The following is a 24,203-nucleotide window of genomic DNA, read 5'->3' on the forward strand; positions in this document are numbered from 1 at the left end:
GGCCGACCGTCAGGGCGCCACGGTAGCATGCGTAAGCGATCTCGTGGTGCCCGCCGAGAGACGGTGAGGGTACCGCTGGTTTTTTAGTGGATAAACCCGGTGGACCTGGGCGCACTCGGCGTTCAGGAAACCGGGGAGTCCCACACACCCCCCTACTATCCATCACGTGGGGGAAGCGCGTAAAGCGTTTTTCCAGCGAAAATAAAAAGAGCTGTGATACTTTACTTCCTAAGGTTAACGCTTAATCGAGCAAGATCAACAACAACATACATATATATATGTACAAAACCTTCCCCTCTAATAACACTATCTATTAAAAAACTGCATCAAAATCCGTTTTGTAACTTTAAAGATCTAAGCATGCATAGTGACAAACAGCTGCAAGCTTTGTTTTATATGTAAAGATGCTTCAAGTAGTGTAACGGCGTGCGTGCCCGCAGGCAAGTACTACGTGCCGCTGAGCGTGGAGTACGCGTGCGTGTCGCGGCAGCTGGGCGCGTTGGAGGCGGGCGTGCGGCCCCTGGCGGCGCTGCACCCCGTCACCATACACGTCAACTTCCAGCCCTGCCTCAACTACCACGTCAAGCGCGAACCCAACGACCCCTGGCGCCCTGCCTGAGCGCTAACACCTAGACACACTATGAAACACTCAAGCAAGATCAATTTGATCAGCTGTTCGCTTGTTAAAACGCCATCATGAGAGTAACTTATCAAGGACGAAATTTTGTAGCATATTTTTTTTTTAAATGAGACAACATCACATACATTACTCTGATCCCAATGTAAGTAGCTAAAGCACTTGTGTTATGAAAATCAGAAGTAACGGTACCACAAACACCCAGACCCAAGACAACATAGAAAACTAATGGTGATCTACATTGACTCGGCCGGGAATCGAACCCGGGACCTCAGAGTGGCGTACCCATGAAAACCGCTGTACACACCACTCGACCACGGAGGTCGTCAAAAGTATTTATAAAGAACATTATGTGATAGCCATTTCCTTCGACATCAACTTGTGTGGAACTAATTGTTAATGATTAAAAATAAAGCTATCGACTTGGGAAGCAATATAATGTGTATATTGCATATGAACAATTTCAGTGGCAGTTAGAAATGTAAGGTGAAAGTAAAGTCTTGTAATATAGTATACTATAATGTAACATACGAATTTATTATAAGAACTATTAAAGATTAATAAATATATTAGGATAGATTTAAACGTGTAAATATTTAAAGTTATGTAAGTGTTAATGTAATTTGTAAATATTTTATTTTAAATGTTTTCAATTTTTTTTTCTTTTTGTGCAGAAATGTATGAAGGTGATAATATAATAATATATTGCAGAAGAATTATATGCAAAAAATGTTCAAGGTCTTGATAAAAATAAAGGGTGCCATACAGGATTCCAAACGCCTTCGGAGCAATCTAACTTAGGTCAAATTCAGTTTGATTAAAATGGAAATATTTCTTATGTATCGATCACATCTTATTTAAATCAAACATTCCCGAATAAAAAAAATCTTTAAATAAATGAAAAAAAATTCTTTTATCGTATTAAATAAAACTAATATTTTTTCCATACATTTTGTCATTTAAAGGTGAAAGAATTTTAATCTATGTTCTTTGACATATGATCATTTCTAATCTATGTTCTATACATATGATCCAATTAAAATATTTATATAATTGATGAGGTGAGCGCATTGAAGATAATTCAGTGTCCCGGCTGTGATACGCGATTGTACCTAGTCAAGTGCTGGTGATGCTTGACTAAATTATTTTTGGAGTTATTTTTAATATAAGATTATATACCGATATGTATGACAAAAGACTGTCATATTTTATCAGACTTTTTTTTATAAAAGCTGTATTACAGTTTTTTGTAAGTTTGTTTTATTTTAATTTCATACATTTTATGTTTTTGTTTCGTTAAAACATGTGTTATAAAATATGTAATAGTGATAATAGAAAAATTATATATATAAGTATATGTAATGAAAATTAAAACGTATTTTTTTGTTATTTACGGCAAACAGTTTTTTAAGCGTTGCTATATTAATATTGTATATAAATATCTGCGAATTACCTACACTAGTGCCAAAATACTAGAATAAGTACAAATATTTTGTTTATGAAAACATGAGCTGGTAAAATTTCGTATTGCGGGTACGTAGTACTTATTTTATCTGAACGATTTGTAAAAATATTTGTTTTAACATTATTATAACAAAGATTGTATTATTGAAATCCAGTGAATAAAATCCTGTCAAGTGAGAGAAATTTAAGGTGTCTGTAATACTTCTACGTTTTCTATGAGAGTTACAGCTCGCCCTTATTTTTAAAATGAAAAAAAGACAAGTAAAATTAAACTAACAATAAATTTGTTACATGATTTTTAAATATGGACTGAATACATAATGTAAAAACTAATGTTTTATTGCGAATGCTTTAAAGCTACATACTATAGGCAGAGGACAATTTAAAAACTTATAATACCTTATGCGCTTCTACTAGTAGTATGTCATTCCGTTATAATGATAACTGTACATAATGTTGTTAGATTTTACTAAATCGTTTATAATTGTTAAATTTTATAAACACTGATATTTAATAAGAATTAAATTTTAATTATATTAGTATGCAGTTTTATTTTAATCTCTTTAAGCGCACCCACGAGTGAAATATTCTAGAGTCTAGAAACTTAAGGATGTAAGCAAGCGCGTAACCACTACCAAGGGTTCAAATCTCACGTCAGCGGATAAATTTATGGGAGTTTGAAGCCAATAAATTTACATTCATTTATATTATATATAGGCGATATTCCTGTTTAACTCTCCCTCAAATTCCAATCTCTTCTATGTATATGCCATGAAAAATTAACAAATGTTGTAAGAGTTAATAATAATGATATATCCTATAAAATGTCCTGCGGGGCTAAGGTCTCATCTGTGTATATGAAAAGGCTATAAGCTACTTCTACTACGCTGTTCCAATGCGGATGACATTTTGGAGACACATGTAGCATTTTCATCCAATAAATGTAGATTTCCTTGATGTATCATAACCAATAAAGCACATGAAATTCAGTGTTTGTCCAAAGTTGCACCCACATCTTCGGTTAAAATTAAGCTTTTCTAAGAGCTAAACGAAATCAAATCATTTACTATAGTCTGTTCCAACCACAGACAAATATGACTGAATTGACGCGATATCATAGGCCGAAGTATTGATGTAATCTTTGTCCTAGTTCAATTCAGGTAAAAATTCCGTTTGGATTGTCGGTAAAGTTATTATAACATGAACTTCGGAAGCTATATTTATATATCTCAAGAACTATTGGTAATGCATAATAGAATAGAGCTATTAGGAATGTATAAATTAACTCCTTCGATTTAATAGGCTGTAATTTGATGTTATGTGTGTCTTCTCAGGTGATGTTGAGGGACCACGTAGATTGCGTAGAAGGAAAAGGAAAGGCAACAGATTCAAACGAAGATTTTATGTAATTAATTATCATAACATCTTTTATTCTATATTATTATTTTAAATTTTACATGCTTAGTTCAAACATTAAGAAAGAAATAATAATATTTAACATCTGGATAATATACAGCGCCACTATTTTACGATCCACTTAAGTTAAAAAAAAATGATATAATTTGTATTGCAAAATATTCCATTGTTACAAACGAATAGTTCGGGGACAGGCCGAGGTGGGAGACAACACTGAGACGCAAGCAAATTATAGTTAATTTGCTCTCTTCAATCACCTTTAACAAAATATATGTAGCTTTTTCACTTAACATTAATTATACTATTTACAAGACACAGTTTCTCTACTGAATGATATTTAAAAGTTATCACAAAGATTTTCTCTAATATAACTACAAAGATTTCATACGTTACAGCGCATTATGCTGTCATTGTATATTATTATATTACCGACTTAATTTAAATCAATAAAACTTATATGATGTACATACATACACTGGTTAAAAATCGACAAATTTACATACAAAATATTAAATTTGAATTTATGACACATAAAATGAAAAAGTTATACATTGCGGGGCGTTCTGCACTCAAAACACATAACATATAAAACGTTACAGCAAAATGCACTTTAACATTAGGAGAAAGCGTTTAATTTAAATTCTATTTAACAACCTGAGATATATACATAGTTCATGACTTGCGATCATGACGCACCTTGTTACACAACTCGAATACTTAAATCGGATCGAAAAAATAAATTTCAATCATTTCTCTATACAAAAATATAAAATTATACGAATTAAATAAAAAGCTGCTTATTATTTTGCGTGCCTATCATCTTTTACCCACTACATGTTTTGCCTTTAGGCGAATTATTGCAACAGTTTGACTAACACCTAGGGTTAAACATTATGCGGAGAATTGAGGTTCTGTTAAGTAGTTTGTAAATCAGATAATATTGTCGCATCTTTGAAGTATCATTTATATCTATTATGTAAATTTAAATTAAAATGCAAACTTATTTTTAATCAATAAAAATATCAAACACGTGAAAATGTTCACTCAACAAAAATATAATATATTTATAGTTATATTAAATTTATAACAAAAGGATACGCACAAAAAAAAATTATAAGAATTCCAAAAACGTGACAATACAATTTTACATTCATACAACTAAGCACATTATATTATCATTCCTCGAAGGTAATTTCTTAACTCGAGTGCTTGTGTTTACGTTTAGAAAATATATATATATATGTCGAGAAATTATCTGGAAGATAGCAGATATCACCAAGTGAAAAGCAAAGCATCACAAATTAAATTAAGTATCGAAATGAACACAAATTTCGTATATGGCTCAGCCTACTCTTATCAAATAATTTAGGCGGTAATTTCAAGGCCATGCCCGGCATCCCTAACAAAGTATACAGCGCAAAGCACAGCTTAAGGACTGCATTACAAATTTACTATCGCTCGACAGTTTACACGAAACACTATGGTAATGTACATTTCTAATTAGATATTCAAAAATAACGATCAACTATTGGTCGATGAAAATCTGTAATGTCAGCTAGCTGTAAGAGATCGGCCTAAATTTAGGTAACTTTGAAACTGGAATACTGACCTCAAAATCTGTTGATATGATTTCTCATATAAAGTTCTACAAACAACAGACAAAGATTTAAATAAAGGCATAATTATTTTATCTGTTGTTTTAAATATCATTACCCTGACCGAATTCATATGAACATTCAACATTGACTCACGTATCAATTTTGAAAAAAGAAAATTGAGCAATCGTAAGGATGGATTCTTGCTCGCACTGGGCAAAAGTCGTAGTCATACTAGCAGATCCCATTGATTAAAAATTCTTCGTCGAGACTTGAAATGAGAAAAAACAACACAAAACTATATTTACTGTTTTTCTAGCGTCACGACTCGATCGAACTAAGCCATTGTGTGTTTAGGCCACGATTGAAGGCTAAAGAAACGAATGAAAAGTAATAACAAACAGAATATTTTGCAAGTCCATCGGTCACACGATTTCACTGGGTCGGGGTTAGCCCGGGTGTATTCACAACATCTATTCGTTGTCCACGAGTCAGGTACTAATGACCGCGAGTTTCATATTGCAGACGCCATTTTAAAATAATTTACAAAAACCATTGTTGCCAGCAAAAAAAATAAAAATAAATAAATAACTGTTACAAGAACGAAAATTATGTGTAAAGAAAAATCTAAATAATTTTATATAATTTACACATTGGCGTATACAATTTCAGTTATGATTCTTGTATAGTACAAAACACAATTACACTTAACGTAACTTTGTTACTTTTTAAAGTAAAATAGATTTTAATATACAATTAGCGTCTATTTCACAACGGGAGCATAATTGCGTTTCGGACTACTATTTCATTTTTTATACTATTGTAGAGTATAATAAAGATGTGGTTTATGATCTATATGTAGGGCCATTTCGAATCGATTTTAGATACCATTAAAATGCCCAACTATTGTGATGATGTAAATAATCTATTGTCAATAGGATTAAGTTAAGACTAAGTCAAGGTCTGTCAAACCTTAAAAATATTAAGCATACATTGAGCATTGCTCTTTGGGATTATTTATCGATTTATTCTAAATTTAATGGTGATCTAGAATCGATCTCTCAAATCCAGCGAATACCCAGTCGCCTATAAGCCTTGTGATGGTGTGAACTTTGCCACATGCGCTCACTTAAATTATGACACGTATTTAACTCTAAGAATGGCTTATGACAATTCGACACTAAATTACACCAGAAACGTCTAACACTAACAAGATACCTATATACCTAACGGGACAATCACCCCGTTGTATACAATAAAAAAAAAAATTTAAAACAATAAAAACAACTATAATTTACTTACACATTATGATGCGTACAAAAATCCTATATCCAACGTTTTCTTAGACTCCGCTGTCCGTAATAAATAAACATATCAATAAGATACATAAACATTGTACATATATAAAAAATCTTATTTTTTTCATATACCATTATACATACGTACCGCGTGAGTCGCCTCAATATCTTTTCTATATACAATATGTACAGTAGGAAATAAAAAACAATTTGTACTCGCAGAGAATCCTTGAACTTACAAGAGGAAGAATCGAAAACAGAAATATACACGAGATAACCGAGACGAGATACAAAAGTTACATTATATTACAAGCGACGGTCCGGCGCCGGTGAGATTTACAAACTACGTCGACCCGACGCACGCGCCTCTACCTGTCGCACCGCTTGGCGCCCAGCTCTGCAACAAACACATGACGTCACACAGCTGGAAACATTACACGTATAAAATATATCAAAAGATGAATTGGTAACTCAGTGCATACACATACGAGTGTGATAGCGTACGTTTGCACGCACGCAGCGTGCACGTTTGTATTGTATGGACCTGTTCACTCACAAAGGAACGCTCTCAAATGATCATCGTGAAATAACAAATAAACGAACGAACTCGTTCTATATTTTATTCTCCCCTGTTATAGTAAGTCGAGATGGCCCAGTGGTTAGAACGCGTGCATCTTAACCGATGATTGCGGGTTCAAACCCAGGCAAGCACCGCTGATTCATGTGCTTAATTTGTCTTTATAATTCATCTCGTGCTCAGCGGTGAAGGAAAACATCGTGAGGAAACGTGCATGTGACAAATTTCATCGAAATTCTGCCACATATCTATTCCACCAACACGCATTGGAACAGCGTGGTGGAATATGTTCCAAACCTTCTCAAAGGGAGAGGAGGCCTTTAGCCCAGCAGTGGGAATTTACAGGCTGTTGTTGTTGTATAGTAAGTCATCTCTGACATACTATGACATCGGACGAGCGTCTTTCTCACAGATAGTGAGTGGATAGGTGTTTGCATGCAGGAATGTTATAGTTATTTACTTTACTTTTTTATTATATGCTTTGTGCAAGCCCGTCTGGGTAGGTACCACCCACTCATCAGTTATTCTACCGCCAAATAACAGTATTCAGTATTGTTGTGTTCCGGTCTGAAGGGTGAGTGAGCCAGTGTAACTACAGGCACAAGGGACATAACATCTTAGTTCCCAAGGTTGGTGGCACATTGACGATTTAAGGAATAGTTAATATTTCTTACAGCGTCATTGTCTATGGGCGATGGTGACCACTTACCATCAGGTGGCCCATATGCTCGTCCGCCAAACTATACCGTAAAAAAAAAATAGTGTATGGTATGCAAGCGGCTCGGGGCTCGTACCGGTGGGCGCCTGTGCGTCTTCGTCGTCGGGCAGCGCGAGACCGAATTCGCGCCGCAGCCGCGAACTCAGGTTCTCCCGCTGGCGCTCCGAGGCGGTCGGCTGCGCGTCGAACACGCCTGGCAATAAAGATAAACAATATTAATCAGATGAACATTTTAGATTACCAACGGAAATATTTTGAATGTGGAAGACATTAAATAAATTCAAAAATTAAACACAAGACATAATATAACCGTATAGTACGACACAACGTAGATGTCGCATCGGCAAAATTCGTAAAAACGATCACATCCGAATTAAGTACGCTATCCGAATTTATCAATATTTATTTCTCACGCAAATATGATCTTTGCACAAACGTAATAACTTGTAATATCATATTACCTAATATATTCGTCAATTTGACGCGTCGATTTACATGCACTTGCTTTCTCTGACGCGTGAATCTATAGCGACGAATAGCGTCGAATGGCGCGATAGGGAGCTATTTATATTGGTTGTGTAAATCGGCAGTAATCGGTTTTATTTTCATTCCATTGCATTTTCCGATGCTACATCTAATTTGTGTCTTACTATATCTTCAAATTACTTCCGCTCCTTAATTACTAATAGATGACCTAATAATATTTTTGTCACGTTATATAGTATGGATTATCTCACGGCTGAAGCATCTAGACTTGGCAGTCGTACAATATACGGTCGCTTCGTGTGTGCATAACTAGGTCTTGTGTATGTGGGATAAGGATCAAAATAGATTGGCCGCGACGTAAAACAGTTGAGCACAGAAAAACAAGTTTACATTAATTATTCAAACATGTATTGTATTTACAGTGCAAACAATAGAGTTACAATTATAATGTCAATGGTACATTGTTTTTATCTTTTATTGTCAGTATAGATATTTATATGTCGTTACATTTATTTTTAATATATTTTATAAAATAAACGTTACAAACAATGCACACAGTAAGCCATACAGCTAATTATTCTATCTATTATTATCAACTGTTTTAAATAATTTTGATATTATTATAAAATATCACGGACTAAAAAAATATATCGCTTCATATTTCACTGGTGTCTTATCGCTTTGTTTCAAGTCTATCTTTAAGCATTGAAATAAAATTATGTTATAAAGCTGAAGAGTTTCTATAATTTTATATAACTAATATATTATACACATAAAAATTAACTATAGTCTGTTCGCGTTAAGAATGCAGTGAGTTGTCATTTTACTCCTCCCCCTGACCAATCAAATCTTTTTTAACAGCAGGGTGAAGGTGTATGCATCTTTGTGTTAAAATTCCAACAAATTATATTTGTTTTAAAGACTAAGTATAATGAATTTAAAAAATACACATTAAAGTAAAAAATCGAAATTAAGTCATTAATATTTTAATCACTATTACTAGTGTCGACGTTGGTATTGATAATAAAATAATTTTCTGCAGCGAGTTCCATAACATTATCTAAATCCCACATGGCAATTTCTTCTTGTATGACGTGGTCGCAGCATTTCTCGCACGTTTATTTTTACAAATTGGTGAGTATTTAATTTTTTTTAAATATCAGTTAATAATAATAGGGAGCCAGTTTTTTAAACATGATCCTGGAATAGCTGCTAATCGTCATAAAAATGACATTCAAATCAACGGTGTCAAGAGCTATCTGCGACGGACTTACCTTTGGGCAGCTGTACGGGGAGGTCTCGCCGCAGCCGCTGGTCCAGTTGTACGGCCAGGCGCTGCTCCAGCTCGTCGACGGCGGCGGCGGCGGCTGCGTCGAGGCGCTGCGGAGACAGCGACGCGGAGCCCGACGAGCCGCGAGACCAGTCGCCGGAGCCTTCGCCCTCGCCGCCCGCGCACCCGCCCCCGCACCCGCCCTCCTCGCCCGGCGCCGCGCCCGAGTGCCGCTTGCGGTACTCGCTGATTGACAGCTGCGGAACGCAACGCGATTATTGCTAACGACGAAAGATAACACAGGAATCACAGTTCCTAAGCGGTAATCGAGTGTTAATGAGTTAGGATACTGGGTTCATCTCTAACATTACTTGTTTTTATTAATCATTCCTTGTGTAAAAGAAATGCTATGAATATTTAAAAACAGATATTTTATAGCAATTATAGAGAGCTATTATTGTTTTATCTTATCTGAAACCTTGGTCTAGTTGCATGGAAATATCCACAAATAACGTATTTTTCGAGTAGACATAGTGTTGTATCAATTATATCACAATTTTATCAATGTTTTATCACCGGTTGTACGCTGTAAACTTGACTTTTATCTATTCTGAATGGTGTAGCTAAAATTTAATAAACATTTGGTACTTTACACACAGTAAGGTGTATAGTACCAAATACGTTATATATGGACAATTAATAATTTTTGTAAACAAAAAATATACTATTGAGAAGATTACTTGTGCACAAAAAAAGTAACCATAGTCAAAAATCAATCAGAAAAACTCTGTCTTCTAAATTTTATCTTTATATTACCCGTTACTAAAAATAATTTCGATATTCACTAAAAATATTAATTTTTGTAAACAAAAAATATACTTTTGAGAAGATTACTTGTGCACTGTACCAAAAAAAGTAACCATAGTCAAAATCAACAATAACTTATAATATTTTATGGTCATTTTTCGATCAGGTTAATTTGATACGTCATAGCATACATTTGACGCCAGGCAGCGCGTAAGTCAGGCCTCACCTTGCGGCGCACGGGCTTGGGCCTGTCCTGCGGCGGCGGGTGCAGGCGCGGGTCGGGGCGCGCGCGCGGGCCGGGCGCGGGCGCGGCGCGCAGCACGCCCGACAGCAGCACGCTGTTGTTGGTGTCCATGTTGCTGACGCGCGTCAGGATCTCCTGCACGCTGCGCAGCTCGTCCACGGGCCGCCCGCCGTCCTTGTCGAAGGCGCCGTCGAGGCTCGCCGACCGCTCGATCGCGCTCTTGATGGCCGCGCACGGCCCGCCCTCGCTCGCCGGCCCCTCCTTGAGCGCGTGCGATATGTTGCTGAAGATCCCCGAGAAGAGGCCGGTCGAGCTGAAGCGCGACGAGAACGGGAGCGTCGTCTCGATCGGATCCCTCTCGACGACGGCCACGGGCGCGGGTCGCATCGGCTCCTCGGGCAGAGGGATCGTCTCGGGGGAGGGGATGATCGATATCGGACTGGGCTCCTCGGGGAGGGGTATGTTCTCGGGCGCGGGGAGAGGTATGGACTCGACGGGTGGGAGGGGAATGTTCTCCGGCGAGACGTGCAATTTGGCATCCTCGTGCGAGTTGCCGTCGTCGTGCGCGTCGCCGTTCAGCTCCGGCGACTTGGAGTTCGTGTCGTCCTCCGTTCGCAGCTGGATACTGATCTGGTCGTCTACCATGTTGAGATCGAAATTCAAATTGACCTTCTTCCGCTTTTCTTTCGGCGGCTTTTTATTTCGACTTTTTAATATTTGTATGTTCTCCGTGTGAAACGAATGTATTTTCTTCTGAATGTCGTCCATCTCGTCACGCTGAGGGGAAGAGTTTCCGCTCGTGTCGGCCGACTGCGAACTGTTCACTTTATCGCTCGGGCTTTCTGCGCCCTTAATATCATGCATACTCTCATTTGATTCTATTTTGGTTTGTGTTATGACTGTTGTATCAATTTCCATAGGAACGACCTTATTGTACAAGCATTCTTCTAATTCTAAGTTATTATTATTGGTAGAGACATGTTCTGGTTTAGCTATCTCTGGCGGTATTTCCTCCTCGGGAGTAGGCACACCTATAATTCTACGTATGTGCTCGCTGTCATGTGGTCCTTTTAAGTTGACGTTAAGAACGTCATGGTCAATATTACACTGGTCGTCGGAGCCCTGCCCGCTGTCGGAGCGAGTCCGATCTCTACTATACATTTCCATTATATTACGTTTGTACTGCCGAGCCAGTGAAAGAGCGTCCTCTTTGACAGGAGAGTCCTCAGACGTCAATACCGGCGAAGTCTCGTCGTTACACTGGACAAGAAAAAAAAAATTAGTAGCTATACTTTGTAAGTTCGTAAAGTCATTGTGGAAATTATTAATTTTTCCTTACAGGCACTATGGTATTCTGTTCATACGATAGAGATTCCCGCGCCATTCTTCTCTTTTTTAATGGCGTCACTATTTCATTGGGCGGAGACTCTGGAACAAATGCATCTACACTTTAAATAGTACTACATAGTAACTTAAATTATGGGTGAAATTATGGTAAAGATCAACTCCACTTGTTTGAATCAACAACTTATTATATATAATCTGGCATAAATTACCATTTTATGTATACAACTTTACAAACAAAAAACCAGACTCGTAGAGTTGACCTTCAGATAAATCAAATGCTCTGCTCACCGGCCATCGGGGAATCACTTTCTTCACTGATAGCTTGCCGCAACCAACGTTTCTTAGCACTATGTTGAACAGGAATCACCTCTGCAACTTCTATAGGCGGAGTGCTTCTTGTGATTCTCTTAGCCTTCTTCGGGGGTCTATTCCTCTCTCTACCTGGAGTCCTGGGAGGCGAATGGTGTACATCTTCATTGTATTCCTGGTTTCCGCTAAGGTCACCAATCATCGTGGACGCTACTCTAACGAGGCTCTCTAATGAGGTAGCTGACACAAGGGGAGGTCTGTAGGGTGACTGGTATGGAGACGGCGTTCGTTCAGGAGATCGTCCTATCCATTCAGTAGCCATGGTCTTTTTGGTTTTGGGAAGTTTGAACGCCGATTCGACAGAACCCACTGCAGCTTCAACGAGCAGACAGGCCGAGCTTAATCCGAGGTCCTGTAGACAAATAATTATGAAGTGTGAATAACTTCTATAAGTATACAGATTTAGTAATTCAACTTATCTCCGAATAGATTTTTATTTTACCTCACTAACAGGTTCATGGTGCCTCTCAGACTCCGGTAAAGGCAGAGACTGTTCCGGTTGTGAAGGAGCTCGAGGGGACAAAGGTGTGGCTTCATCTCCTGACGTCACAAGGTCACTGTCTGCTGAATTTAGCCTGCGTCTGTTGGACTGTGACGCCGTTCGAGCCCGTCCTCTACGCCTGAAATAATATGAATAGTTTAAAATATCTATGAAAACATTAACGTTATTAACATATACTCAAATATTTGGCAAAAAATAAACTTACTTTTTCCGCTTTTTAGCACTACAGTGGATGTCATCTTCGTCATCTTTGTCCATATTACTGGGGTGCGGGTCAGACTCCCTTCGTTTCTGTCTCTCTTTCACTTCCTGCTTCCTTTGTTGTGCTTTTTCCATTCTCTCGAATGCCTTCATTATGGCTTCCATTTTTCTCTCCTCGCGAGTCTTAAACGAAATTAAAAGGATATTAGAATGAAGATATAACTAAAAAATAAGAAAGGATTTGTTCAAATTAAATAGATTTACATACCATTTTGCGTTTGTCCTTTTCCTTATTTGTCGCGGTCTGTATCTTGTCTTGCGAGTCATCGGTTTTATCGTCCAACGAATCGTGATTGACGCAGGTTGTCCGACTTGACCTCGATGACCTGTCATGACACGCAGACTTGGCAGTCAACTCTCGAGTGACTGGCCTCTCTTGTTCGACTTTAGGTTCAATGGGTTTCTCTTCGATTTTCTCTTGCTCTATTGCCTCATCAGCTATAACGGGAGGTTGAACTAATGTTTCATCATTTACCTCTGGTTCCTCCGCTTTCATTTCAGGAGTTTCGGCAATAGGCTCAATAGAATTTTCTAATTGAGGTTCAGGTTCCAGTTCCGGTTCTGGTTCCGGTTCCGGTTCTGGTTCAGGTTCAGTTTCAAGTTCAGGTTCTGGTTCAGGCTCAGGTTCTGGTTCTGGTTCCGGTTCCGGTTCTGGTTCTTGCTCTGATTCCGGTTCTGGCTCTAGCTCTCGTTCCAGCTCAGGTTTAATCTCGGGTTCAATTTTCTTTTCAATCTTCTGTATAATAGGTTCAATTTTAACAAAATCAGGTTCATCCAAATCTGGTTTCATTTCTTCTTTCGCAGTAAGATCAATTTCTTCGTGTTCTTCTTTAATATCGAGGTATGGATCAGGTTTTATCGGTGCATTAAAATCTAGGGCCAGTAATGGCTCTTTAACAGGTGACATCGGAGGGAACTCATGTTTGATTGGTGATTTCTTTTCGGATTTGATTGCCGTGAACGGTGGTGATATGTCTTTAACTGGCGTCTTTATCAGCGACGCTAAAGGCGGAGACACGGGAGACGAAGAGCTGAAACATCTGTTTCTGCTGCGTTTTTCTCTTTGCGGATATTCCAAGCTTTTTCGGGGCATCATAGGCGTTAAGCCGTTTGCTTTGCAATGTTTAGGATTACCGCAAGCACACGGTTGCTTGCCACCATTTGAATCGTGTCCAACCGTTATCTCTGTGTTGGATGGAATATCATTAATCGTTACTAAGTAGACGTGTAAGGTACCTTTAACGATACAATGCTGTAATTCTGCATTCGGCTTACATGAGCGCCGCACGAACCTTGCCTCGTTTCCGTACGTTCTTGTGTCGATGCATATTTGCGTATTATCTTTTGGTAATCTATAGAAAAATACGAAAGGACCAGGTTTTTGACTTCCCGCACGAGCGGAATTTTGTAATTGTGGTCTATGCTGATTCGATAACATATATTTACCTCTTAATTCAATAACAGGCGAATTCTCTTTAAGATCCTTAGTCGCGATGAGTATTTTACCACCAGCGTGTGGTACAGTTGTACACAAATGAGTCGTTATGGCAGATGCCATGTTAGACGTACTACCGAGCTTACTACTATATTTCATAATTTTAGCTCGCAACTCAGGACTATAGTGATTCGTCATTGCGAGTTCGTACAAGTCACGCCAGTGCGATTGATTTGACATCGTCGAGTTATATTTACTCCTATTTAACAACATTTCTTTTTTCCGCTTCACTCTTTTCTCAGAAAGTTTTCGCTTTGTTCCTTTTCTCACCACTTCCGCTTTCTTGGGACGCTTGGGGCCGCGTTTGGGTAAGGTTAGCGACGGCTGCGGCAGGGGAGGTAGAACCGGCAGACTGGAGTTGTACGTCGTCACGCAAGTTCCACTCGTGTTAGTGTACGTTGTGACGGTGAGCAAGCGTTTTCTTCTCTGACCAGGCGGACGGCCCAGGTCCGGTTCCGACTCTGTGTCCGACGCGCCCAGAGCGCTCAACTCCTCTCGTTTCCGTTGCTGAATGGCACGCGCGTGTCGGCGGTCTATAGGGCGCGGCTGGCAGAGTTCGCACATGTAAGCGTCCGGTATGTTATTCCGGTCGATGCCCATACAATCCACGTGCTGCCACTCGCTGCATCGGTCACAGCATATCATGTAACCATCGTCGTGTGTAAAGTCACAAATGCATCGCGTCTTGCCCTCCTCTTCTCCTTCCGGCGCGGTCTCGGTGTCGCTGCCCCCCGCGGCGGGCGGCCGGCGTTCACCTTCCACCGATGATATGATCGACGCTGTGTCGTCGTCCTGCACCGACTGTGGCTTGTAGGCGAGGGCGGTCGGTTGGACCGTGGAGACCGTGGAGGGAGGTGCAGTTACCCCGACAGGCGAGAGTGCGGCAGTCGCAGGAGCCTCGTGCGGAGATGGCGCGGCTGCGACGGGGGAACTCCTCGGAGGAGTTGGTGGCGTCGTGGTGGCGGGAGGGGAGGCCACCGTCGGAGACATAGCGGATGGCGCGGGAGCCGGACCGCTAACGACAGGTTGTTTTTGAGCCGGCAAAGCGTATGTGTGGTCTAGCATGAGAAACGCCAACGCCTGAAATGAGTATCGACGTAATTCTTCCGACAGATTGGGTCTCTCCTCCATTCCAACAATGTCTTCCGCAGTCAAGAGTGTCGATTTGTCCCCTCTGAAAATAAAAATATAATAAATATTCATCATTTATGTAAATTATTATACAGTACTATTTTTTTTTAAACTAATACTTACAAGACAATTCTTTTTTGATTAACATTCTTAATTTCAGTTTGCTCTTCAATTTTATGCTGTGGAGGATTAAGATTTACCACTTGCTGAATAGGTATGTTTGAGCTTTGATGTAGCATTATCTTGGGTTGGGATAGTGATTGTAAAATCTGTGCAGTTAACTGTTGGTTAGCAGATACTTGAGACACAGTAGAGAGCTGATTATCTGGTCCATATGTTTGTACATATCTGAGATTTGGTGTAGACCCAGATTGCACATAATGTGGTCCTTTTGGCACACTTGTGCTGATAGGGGCAGTGGATAACAACACTGGTCCACAAGGCGATTGAAGTACGAGGCGCTCACCTTTAGGGACTTTCTGTAATGCCATAGGTTGTTGAGTCTTTTGATTAGGACTTCCAACTTTTTGTATGACTTTCGAAGTGTGAGTCTCAACAACACCATAATCGGAGCCGGCACTTTTATATGTCACACTTGCCACTGGCCAGGATTTGGTTTCGGATTTATGCGCTGTACCAGCCTGCTGTATTATTTTGATAGCTCTAGACTGATTTTTCTGATTAGACATTTGTGAATTCTTTGATCCCTTAAAAGTGTTAACAGATTTTCTTCCTGAGTGAACAGATATCTTGTTCGGTCCAGAAACTACCCTGGACAATATATGACATTGGGTACCTGAAGAAGCTGCCACTATAGCATTTAGATTAGCACCATTATTTACCTTATTTAAGTTTGTGCTTTTGGAATAAGTGTGACTATATGGCACATTTTTTACTGGACTACTATTTATAACAGTAGGGGAAAGTGAAGCAGCACCTATAAGAGATTGACTCTTTGGTGGCTTTGTGCTTAACATTGCATTGTTCAAATGTTTTTGGGATACAACATTGGCACTCAACTTATACACATGATTTTGGGTTCCATAAACTGGTGCACTGATATCTTTACTTTGAGCTATGTATTGTTGTGAATAATTCGAATTTTTTGGCAAAGATATATTACTTAAAATTTGAACTTTTGATGTCTTAGGTCGGCTAATGTAACTAGTTTCAGTAATAATGTTCGTTCTCCGACCTGATTGATTAGTATCATTCACATAACTCTCACTCGTTATAATAATTTGCGATACTCCAGGTGGTCTATCTTCTTCACTTTTGCTGTCTGTAGCAGCACTAGTAGCAAGGATTGTAGGCAACCACAGAGTTTGATTGCCAGAAACATCCTGAGACACATTCTGTATGGCTGTAATATTTCCTACAGATCCATCTACATTAATAGTGAAGTTTTGTGGAAGCTTTGTAACATTCTGTACAATTGCTGTATTCAATGGAGTTTGAATAAGAGTCGCAGCATTCTCTGCAAAATTTCCATCCCCTGAATCATCAGCTTCTTGTATGATAGGGTAGGCTATCCGTCCTACACTATCAAGAGTTTCTTCAATTCTAACAATCCTCGAAAGTGAATCGACAGACATCTCTGTGTCACACCTCTTCTCACTAATATGATACTCAATATTTTTGTCAACTTTATGAACCGCTTGAATTATGCTTTCAGGGTTTGTGGAATCAGGTTCAGGGTCACCTTGAGTAGGCGAAACAGGTACAGTCCTCAATACTGGGGCTCGTACACTTGATATATCCATAGTATCTGTTAATTTGTGATCCAACACATGTTCATACATATTTTCACTGGAGGGGGTCGGCCCATAATTCTATAAAAAAAATAATTTAATATTAGTAAAAAATCAATTAGAACATAAGTCGCAGAGCAAATATAACTTTAAAAATTTACTGTATCCTTACCAAATTAATATTGAACATGCACAATGATAATTACAATTTTAAAACTTAGTAAATTAAAGTTTAGAACTTTCACAAATACATGATTTATATTGTATGAACCTTCCCCTATTCAATGAATTTATTTACATATAATCAACCTAAAAGCGTCAAGTATTAGAATCATAAAATGAAATACCATATCAAATGCCCTCATTCTGCTGAGCTTCTGATAACTTCATAAATATCAAAAATAGTAACATGACAATTACTCACTGTAACAATTTACTGAAAACTACAACACCTACTAGAAATTTTCAATATCTAAAGGTATAATAATACAACATTTATCTTTAAATCTTTATTTGTTACATGCACTTTAATTGTTATTATCTAATACTATGCAAAATTAGTTTACTGCTATAATGTAATATTAATTAGTAATTATATACTGCATGCATAATTAAATTATATCTTCAGACAAGTGGTCAAAATGTAAATAAATAATTATACATGATTTAGTTAAACGATTTTGTGCCTTAAATAGCATTTTTTTATGAATATTTAGGTGTGAAACATAGTAATAGATAATTTTCAGGGTGCAATTTACTGATATGGAATAAGCAATAGAATCAAGTTTACTTACTTGCCGGACCCTAGGTTCATATTCTGATGTCGCTGACATGCTGTGAATAGCATCTTGGGTCCAGCCCGAGATGACGCGATGGAGAGCTCCCGGCCTCCAAGGTTTATTTCATATGACTGCAATCGAAAATCGACTTTTTATCCATCCACCTTCGTAATCTTCAAAAGTTTTGACGGCATAACAATCTTGTGAAAATATTTTTAGTCCGCAAATACGACATGACAGTCGAGGTCATTGTTTCAGAAAATACTCGAAAGTCACATTTTTATTGCTTCCTACGAGAAAATACAAGAAATAACAACAAAAACAATATATAACAGCATATGGTAATCAAGCGTAAATCAGGAAAAATTATAGATAGGTTAAAATCTACTGCCGCCATTATTGTGGCACGAAAACTGAAATGTCTCTAAACATCAAAAAAAGTAAACACTAACCTTAAAGTGAAAAACACAGTGGAAATAAAAGATTTTGTACTGAAAATAATACTAGATTGTTTCGTAGGACATTAATACATATTCCCCTTAGTAACAAAGGATAGAAATATATAAATACATACGAAAATGAGGTTTGTATATTTATATCACTTCTTATCGCAAAAATGAATTAACCATTACAATATCAGTGTATCACTATTAATACTATATACTATAACACAAATAATTCTCTATAAAAGACGACACCACAAAAGTTAGGCTACGAAATCCAGATGTAAACACTTTTCTAGAAAATTGTGAAGGAAGACAATACTAACCTGTTCGCAAACAATATAACAATTTCTACGATGTAGCGAAACTATTTTTATCCAGTATTTGCATAGCACAAATGAAAAAGGCCTCAAAGTTCGAAACTACGACCAAAACATTCACAAGAGTCGAAGATGGCGGCCATTGCATTTTCTTGATACAAAACATCGGGGGGTTTCACGGAACATGTCCAAGTACTCAAGACTTCCGGTTGAGCTTCACTTAATGTTTTTTTGTTTTGGTTAAAAATATGTAGTACATTTAAGTGAATATAAAATAGTTACACAAAATATTAAAATAATTTACTAGCAAGTTTTTTCTCACAAAATGTAATTATTGTTACTTATGATATTAAAAAGATTATAAGTTGACTATAATGTTCATAGGTAATATTTTTTCTTTTTTTCTTATAATGGTCTATGATAATACCATAGCTATCATCTTTTTTTTATTCATTTTAACCATAAGCAATTATTGTTAAAATGCGTTCAGAATTTAAAAAAAAGATAGTTCATGATATTAATACAAAGTAAAGAAATCTCTTCCTTTTAAAAATATTTAAGATGTATCCTTTGTACAATAAACTATACTATTTGAGTTTTTTTAAAAAAAAATTAGGAATATGTTATGGTATGTTAAGGAATATGTTCCAAACCTTCTCCTCAAGGGGAGAGGAGGCCTTAACCCAGCAGTGGGAAATTTACAGGCGGTTGTTGTTGTCATTGATTAAGCAAGTATTTGTTTATTTTCAAGAGAGACAAAAGCATAACTATTCTATTCGAATCATGTACGGAAGATGATTGAATGTCACATGAAGTGTTGCTTTAAGTCGATGAAATCAAAATATCCTATATTAAAGTAGTATTTACAAGCACTTTTGAATCGTTATTTAACAACTATATTAAGTTAAGCGTTAAGAGTTAAATATATGCAAGTCAATCATCGGTCTACTGATTACTACTAAATTTACGTCACCAGATTAAACTAAATATGGCCGTAAAATGTTGTTTATTCATGTTATCCTAATCAGTATTTACTATTATTTTAAAATAAAAAAAATATATCAGTTAGACTAGTATTTGTGGATATCATGTCTAAGGGATGGACTTATTTCTAAGAAGCCATCTGTACAAGACACCTAGTCTGAAATATTTTATAAGCTAATGGGAGTACACAACTTTTTAAACATTTTACAATTAATTGAATAAAAATGGAAAAATATGTTGTCTTAAATTATTGTTGAGAGTAAAATTAAGATTTCGCTTTCCTCGTTTTTTTATATCGATAAAAAAAAGATTTTTTAAAATAAAATATTGGATAACACTTTTGTCTATGACCGGCTGCCACGATATAATGCCGCACTGGATGTCGGATAAAAACAATATCAATAAAAAAAAATTAAAATGGATTCTGAATTTGGATATTCTATTTGTAACATAATAAGATATCTTAATTAAATTATTTCAAGAACATCACGAAAATTATCATTAACAAGGTTTTGTTGTTAGAAAAATAAAAGTAATTTCCACTATAATGACTATAGTCCAGTAAATAAAGACAAAATGTGAACCGAACTTCGAAAAAAATATTTTATAATGAGTTAGACAAAGAAAATATACGGCTAAACTTTCTCGTTTGTCACACGACCTTGATGAACTTAATGAACATCTGCGTATCTTTTTTTTGTTTAAATAGTAATGTTTCAAATAATCTCATTCATTACCACATTATTTTTTTGTAATTGCACTAAAGGATGAAAGAAGGAAAGCTGGATTATCCTGTTCACTAGTCTGTATTAATAGGGAAGATGCGATATTTTTATTTTTGTGTTAATTTTAAAGATTTCCGTATAGAATAAACCACGACTATATTTTAAAATTTAAAACACTGTAATTTACTGCTAAAACTGTAAAACTTTTTTGAATGGATCTTTTGACACAAAACTGAGATAAAAGTGGTTTCAAGCTGAAAAGAGGAATATGAATAAACCTTGCAGTGGCTCTTCTTTTATATTTTTTTAACATTTTAATAGAAAATTTTTCATAAATATTTTATTTGCATGTTCCCTGTTGTCACGGCCGAGGTTGTTTAAATTTACTTGCGTGCGTTTCATGAAGACGATCCTACTGAAGACTTAAATTGATTATGTTTCTTAATTTAAAACGATGGATATTCAGGAGACACTAAAATAATATAACGAAGAGATGGAGATGGAGATTGAAATAGAATTAGAAGAACCATAATTACAAACTAATGCGTGACGAGCAAATATCTTTATTCACTGGACTATTATTAGATACAGTTATATAGAGGCACATCTAGGGAATTCTTAACCGTTTTTCAATAATATCTATATATTTGTTATTTTATTTTGATTAAAAAATAAAAGTTTGTAAAATTTTATCTCATAATATCAAAATATTTAATAATAGACGAAGTAATTATAAACTTAATCATTCTAGTAATTAATTGAATGATGTAGACTCATATTTTAAGCGAACATTATTTTTTATTTTATTTTAATATTATGTCAATAATATATTAGTTTATATTATATTTTCATTTGTATGTAACCATCTTCAAGTAAATGTATTATACTCTTAATTTTTAAATTAGAGAATGCAGATAGATATATGAAAACTCAGAAATATAAACAGAAATGAAACTATCGAACCTCGATAGCAGTAAGTGTATATGGCGCCCACCACGCTTTTATAAATCATACGAAAACGAACGAAATCGTAAATATACACTATAATTATCTTATTGGTTAATTCTACAATCAAGCAAGTGTTATTTTAATATCAAGAATTACTACATCCAAGCTGCAAATTCTCAGTAGTGTGTAGTAGCTATTCCCTTTCATTAATAAAAGTATTATTATTTACTGTTAAACCATGTAATGTCTTTCACTAGTATAGTGCATCTCCTTTTACAAACTCAATTTTAAATATTGAAAACCTAACAAAAAGTTTCGTTAAAGAAACCGTAGTGGTATATAATCTGTGGTAGTGAATATATTTCTTGTTGCATTATTCCATCTGTATAGTTGTATACGCTGTGATGTCAATTTGTCATTGTCATTCGCACGTTGTCAAAGCGCTCTTAACCAATAACCACTTCGTTTATCATTAGTTGTAGAGGTTATGTTGTATATTGTGTTATTGTTATAGGAATTAAAGTTATTATAATTATTACATCAGTATCATAAAAATGAGTGACTTTGTACTAAACGATAGTGACACCGAAGTGGACTCCGATGAGGAGGTAATTTTATAGTTAAGAAACATGTTAGTGGGTTACTTTTCATTAGTGTTCAGTACATGTGTTACATAATTTGTGTTTATTTTCAACAGCTTCAAGAGGCTTTTGCCAAAGGCCTCCTTAAGCCGGGTCTCAATGAGGAAATTGAGAAAATTGAAAAGAAATATATGAATAATGTAGCAGATTTAAAAGCTAAGTTAAAAGAATTTGAATTAAAACTACCATGGGTGGAAACATTGGATTTAGTGACGACGGTAGCTCCTATGGCACCGGACGTCGCTTTACAGATGCAACAAACGGCACTTAGGAGAAAGTGAGTATTAATAAACAAATTCTCGATATAATTATTAAAGGCTCCTTAATCTTATCCAATAAATAAAGTTCTATTTTGATTTAAATATGTTTATGTACATTGAAGAAATTATATTTTAATTCATTGTTATAAATACCTCCTTATTTAATTCCACATATATTTTCAGGAACATAGCAGAAAATACAAAAGGAAAGCTAGCATATGACCCAACTCAGGACCCTGTTCTGAATGAATTTAAAAGAGAAAATCTTATTCATCGTCAAGCACAAGCTGCAGCAATTGATGGAATCAAACGACTCAAAGAATTAAATATACCGACAAAGAGGTAAGTTCAATTATTGGCTTTAAGTCCTTGGTCAGATACTTCTTTGTATCATAATAATATGCATTTGGTGGTAAAGCTTTGTGCTTGCCTGTTTTAGTAGGTACCAATCATTCATCAGACATGTGTGTAACAAATCAGCAATGTTTGGTATTGCTTCATTCCTGATGGAAGGGTGAGTGAGTCAGTGTATCAATAGGCACAAAAGACCTAACATATGGGAGCATATTAACAGGTGATACAAGAATTGGTTAATATTTCTTCAGAGCTAATGTTATGTGTGTAGGTAAATCTATCTCATCAGTTTTGCTCAGTATCTGAGTTATCATTGGATCTTAAGAAAATTAATAATGACCTCTTTTCAATATTATTTTTCATTGGATTACTATATGATAGTATTATATAAATATTAATAATATTGATATCTATTCACAGACCTGATGACTATTTTGCTGAAATGGCGAAATCAGATGATCACATGCAAAAGGTTCGCAAGAATTTGATGGCGAAACAGGCAGCACAAGCTCGCACAGAAAAGGTGCGCCAGTTAAGAGAACAAAAGAAAATTGGCAAGCGTGTTCAGGTATTTACATCAAACTATTATTAAATGATAAGAATATTCATTTGCTGATAAGTTATAATTGATTTGAGAAAAATAAGGTATACTTTAGATTAATGCACACACAAGCTTTTGAGATCACCTAATGAACAATCTTATATTGTTTTAGTGTCTATAACATTTAGCACAATTTGTTTTAATATCTATGTTTTATTACAGATTGATACAAAATTAAAACAAGCAGCAGATAAAAAGCAAATGCTAGAGCAACTCAAGAGAGTCAGAAAAGGTAAATCATCAGATTTAGACTTTTTAGAGGACAATAAAGGTAAAAACACGGGTAAAGGTAATCCCAAAAATAATGTAAACAAGAAGCGAGCAATGAAAGATAAAAAGTTTGGCTATGGAGGTAAAAAGAAGGGGTCAAAACTAAATACTAGAGAATCTACAAATCAAATGGACGGTTTTAACAGTTCGGCCAAGAAGAAACCATTCAATCCGAAATCTAAATCATTTAAGCCCAATAACAAAAAGAAGAATCAAAGACCTGGTAAATCTAAGAGAAATAATGCTAAACGATAGTCTTAACAGTTAAAAATAAATACATAATGTTTTTATCCAGTGCATTTTTTCATTTACAATTTCTTTAGTAGTTTACTGTCATATATTTGCTGTAGGCTATAGAATGATTATGATTATTTTAATTCCACTTAAATGTGTGTAACAATTGATCTGTAATTTTGCCATTTAGTTATATTTTGAGATGGGTAAGTAGTACAATGATTTATTAAAATATAAATAAACAGCTCTTTGTTGTGCGAGTACTTGTGGATGAAA

At 36.2% G+C, this 24,203-nt stretch overlaps 3 protein-coding genes across 12 annotated transcripts in view; 2 read left to right on the forward strand and 1 right to left on the reverse strand.

Moving 5' to 3' along the window:
* LOC124530209 (transcription factor cwo) overlaps nucleotides 1-1,591 on the forward strand; it is a 37,945-nt gene extending 36,354 nt beyond the window's left edge. For 4 of the 8 annotated variants that reach the window (XM_047104248.1, XM_047104249.1, XM_047104250.1 and 1 more), the window contains exon 9: nucleotides 441-1,591. In XM_047104248.1, the coding sequence (XP_046960204.1) occupies nucleotides 441-619 (179 nt within the window). In that variant the 3' untranslated portion in view covers nucleotides 620-1,591. The remainder of the gene's footprint in view (nucleotides 1-440) is intronic. The other 4 variants (XM_047104252.1, XM_047104251.1, XM_047104255.1 and 1 more) reach the window with 2 other exon arrangements.
* A 1,897-nt stretch (nucleotides 1,592-3,488) lies between these two features.
* Nucleotides 3,489-19,082, reverse strand: LOC124530370. Of its 3 annotated transcripts, none has more exons than XM_047104520.1 (12): nucleotides 18,917-19,082; nucleotides 18,163-18,278; nucleotides 15,741-17,449; nucleotides 13,200-15,660; nucleotides 12,936-13,114; nucleotides 12,671-12,848; nucleotides 12,148-12,580; nucleotides 11,852-11,940; nucleotides 10,495-11,772; nucleotides 9,466-9,718; nucleotides 7,782-7,898; nucleotides 3,489-6,807 (listed from the first exon to the last, which is right to left on the reverse strand). In XM_047104520.1, the coding sequence occupies exons 2-12, from the start codon at nucleotides 18,199-18,201 to the stop codon at nucleotides 6,779-6,781; spliced, it is 6,765 nt and encodes a 2,254-aa protein (XP_046960476.1). In that variant the 5' UTR covers nucleotides 18,202-18,278; nucleotides 18,917-19,082; the 3' UTR covers nucleotides 3,489-6,778. The 3 variants fall into 3 exon arrangements, with proteins under 3 accessions (XP_046960476.1, XP_046960474.1, XP_046960475.1); XM_047104518.1 differs by having other exon boundaries at nucleotides 11,852-11,955; XM_047104519.1 differs by having other exon boundaries at nucleotides 11,852-11,955; nucleotides 18,163-18,437.
* Nucleotides 19,083-21,988: 2,906 nt separating this feature from the next.
* On the forward strand, nucleotides 21,989-23,983 carry LOC124530244 (probable rRNA-processing protein EBP2 homolog). The gene is made up of 5 exons (XM_047104299.1): nucleotides 21,989-22,175; nucleotides 22,265-22,485; nucleotides 22,652-22,810; nucleotides 23,243-23,390; nucleotides 23,586-23,983. Exons 1-5 carry the CDS (start codon nucleotides 22,122-22,124, stop codon nucleotides 23,946-23,948), a joined length of 945 nt encoding a protein of 314 aa, XP_046960255.1. The 5' UTR covers nucleotides 21,989-22,121; the 3' UTR covers nucleotides 23,949-23,983.
* The last annotated feature ends 220 nt before the right edge of the window (nucleotides 23,984-24,203 follow it).

Source organism: Vanessa cardui, chromosome 6 (assembly GCF_905220365.1).
Source record: "Vanessa cardui chromosome 6, ilVanCard2.1, whole genome shotgun sequence".
NCBI lineage: Eukaryota > Metazoa > Arthropoda > Insecta > Lepidoptera > Nymphalidae > Vanessa > Vanessa cardui.

Bases quoted from the DNA above. Each gene is read 5' to 3' on its own strand.
- LOC124530370 (XM_047104518.1), bottom strand. From the start codon at position 18,201: ATGTCAGCGACATCAGAATATGAACCTAGGGTCCGGCAA. The intron at 12,581-12,670 runs GTAAAATAAAAA...ATTTGTCTACAG, and splicing joins ACCATGAACCTGTTAGTGAG to GACCTCGGATTAAGCTCGGC. The intron at 6,808-7,781 runs GTACGAGCCCCG...TGTTTGTTGCAG, and splicing joins AGACGCACAGGCGCCCACCG to AGCTGGGCGCCAAGCGGTGC.
- LOC124530244 (XM_047104299.1), top strand. From the start codon at position 22,122: ATGAGTGACTTTGTACTAAACGATAGTGACACCGAAGTGGACTCCGAT. The intron at 22,486-22,651 runs GTGAGTATTAAT...ATATATTTTCAG, and splicing joins CAAACGGCACTTAGGAGAAA to GAACATAGCAGAAAATACAA. The intron at 22,811-23,242 runs GTAAGTTCAATT...ATCTATTCACAG, and splicing joins TTAAATATACCGACAAAGAG to ACCTGATGACTATTTTGCTG.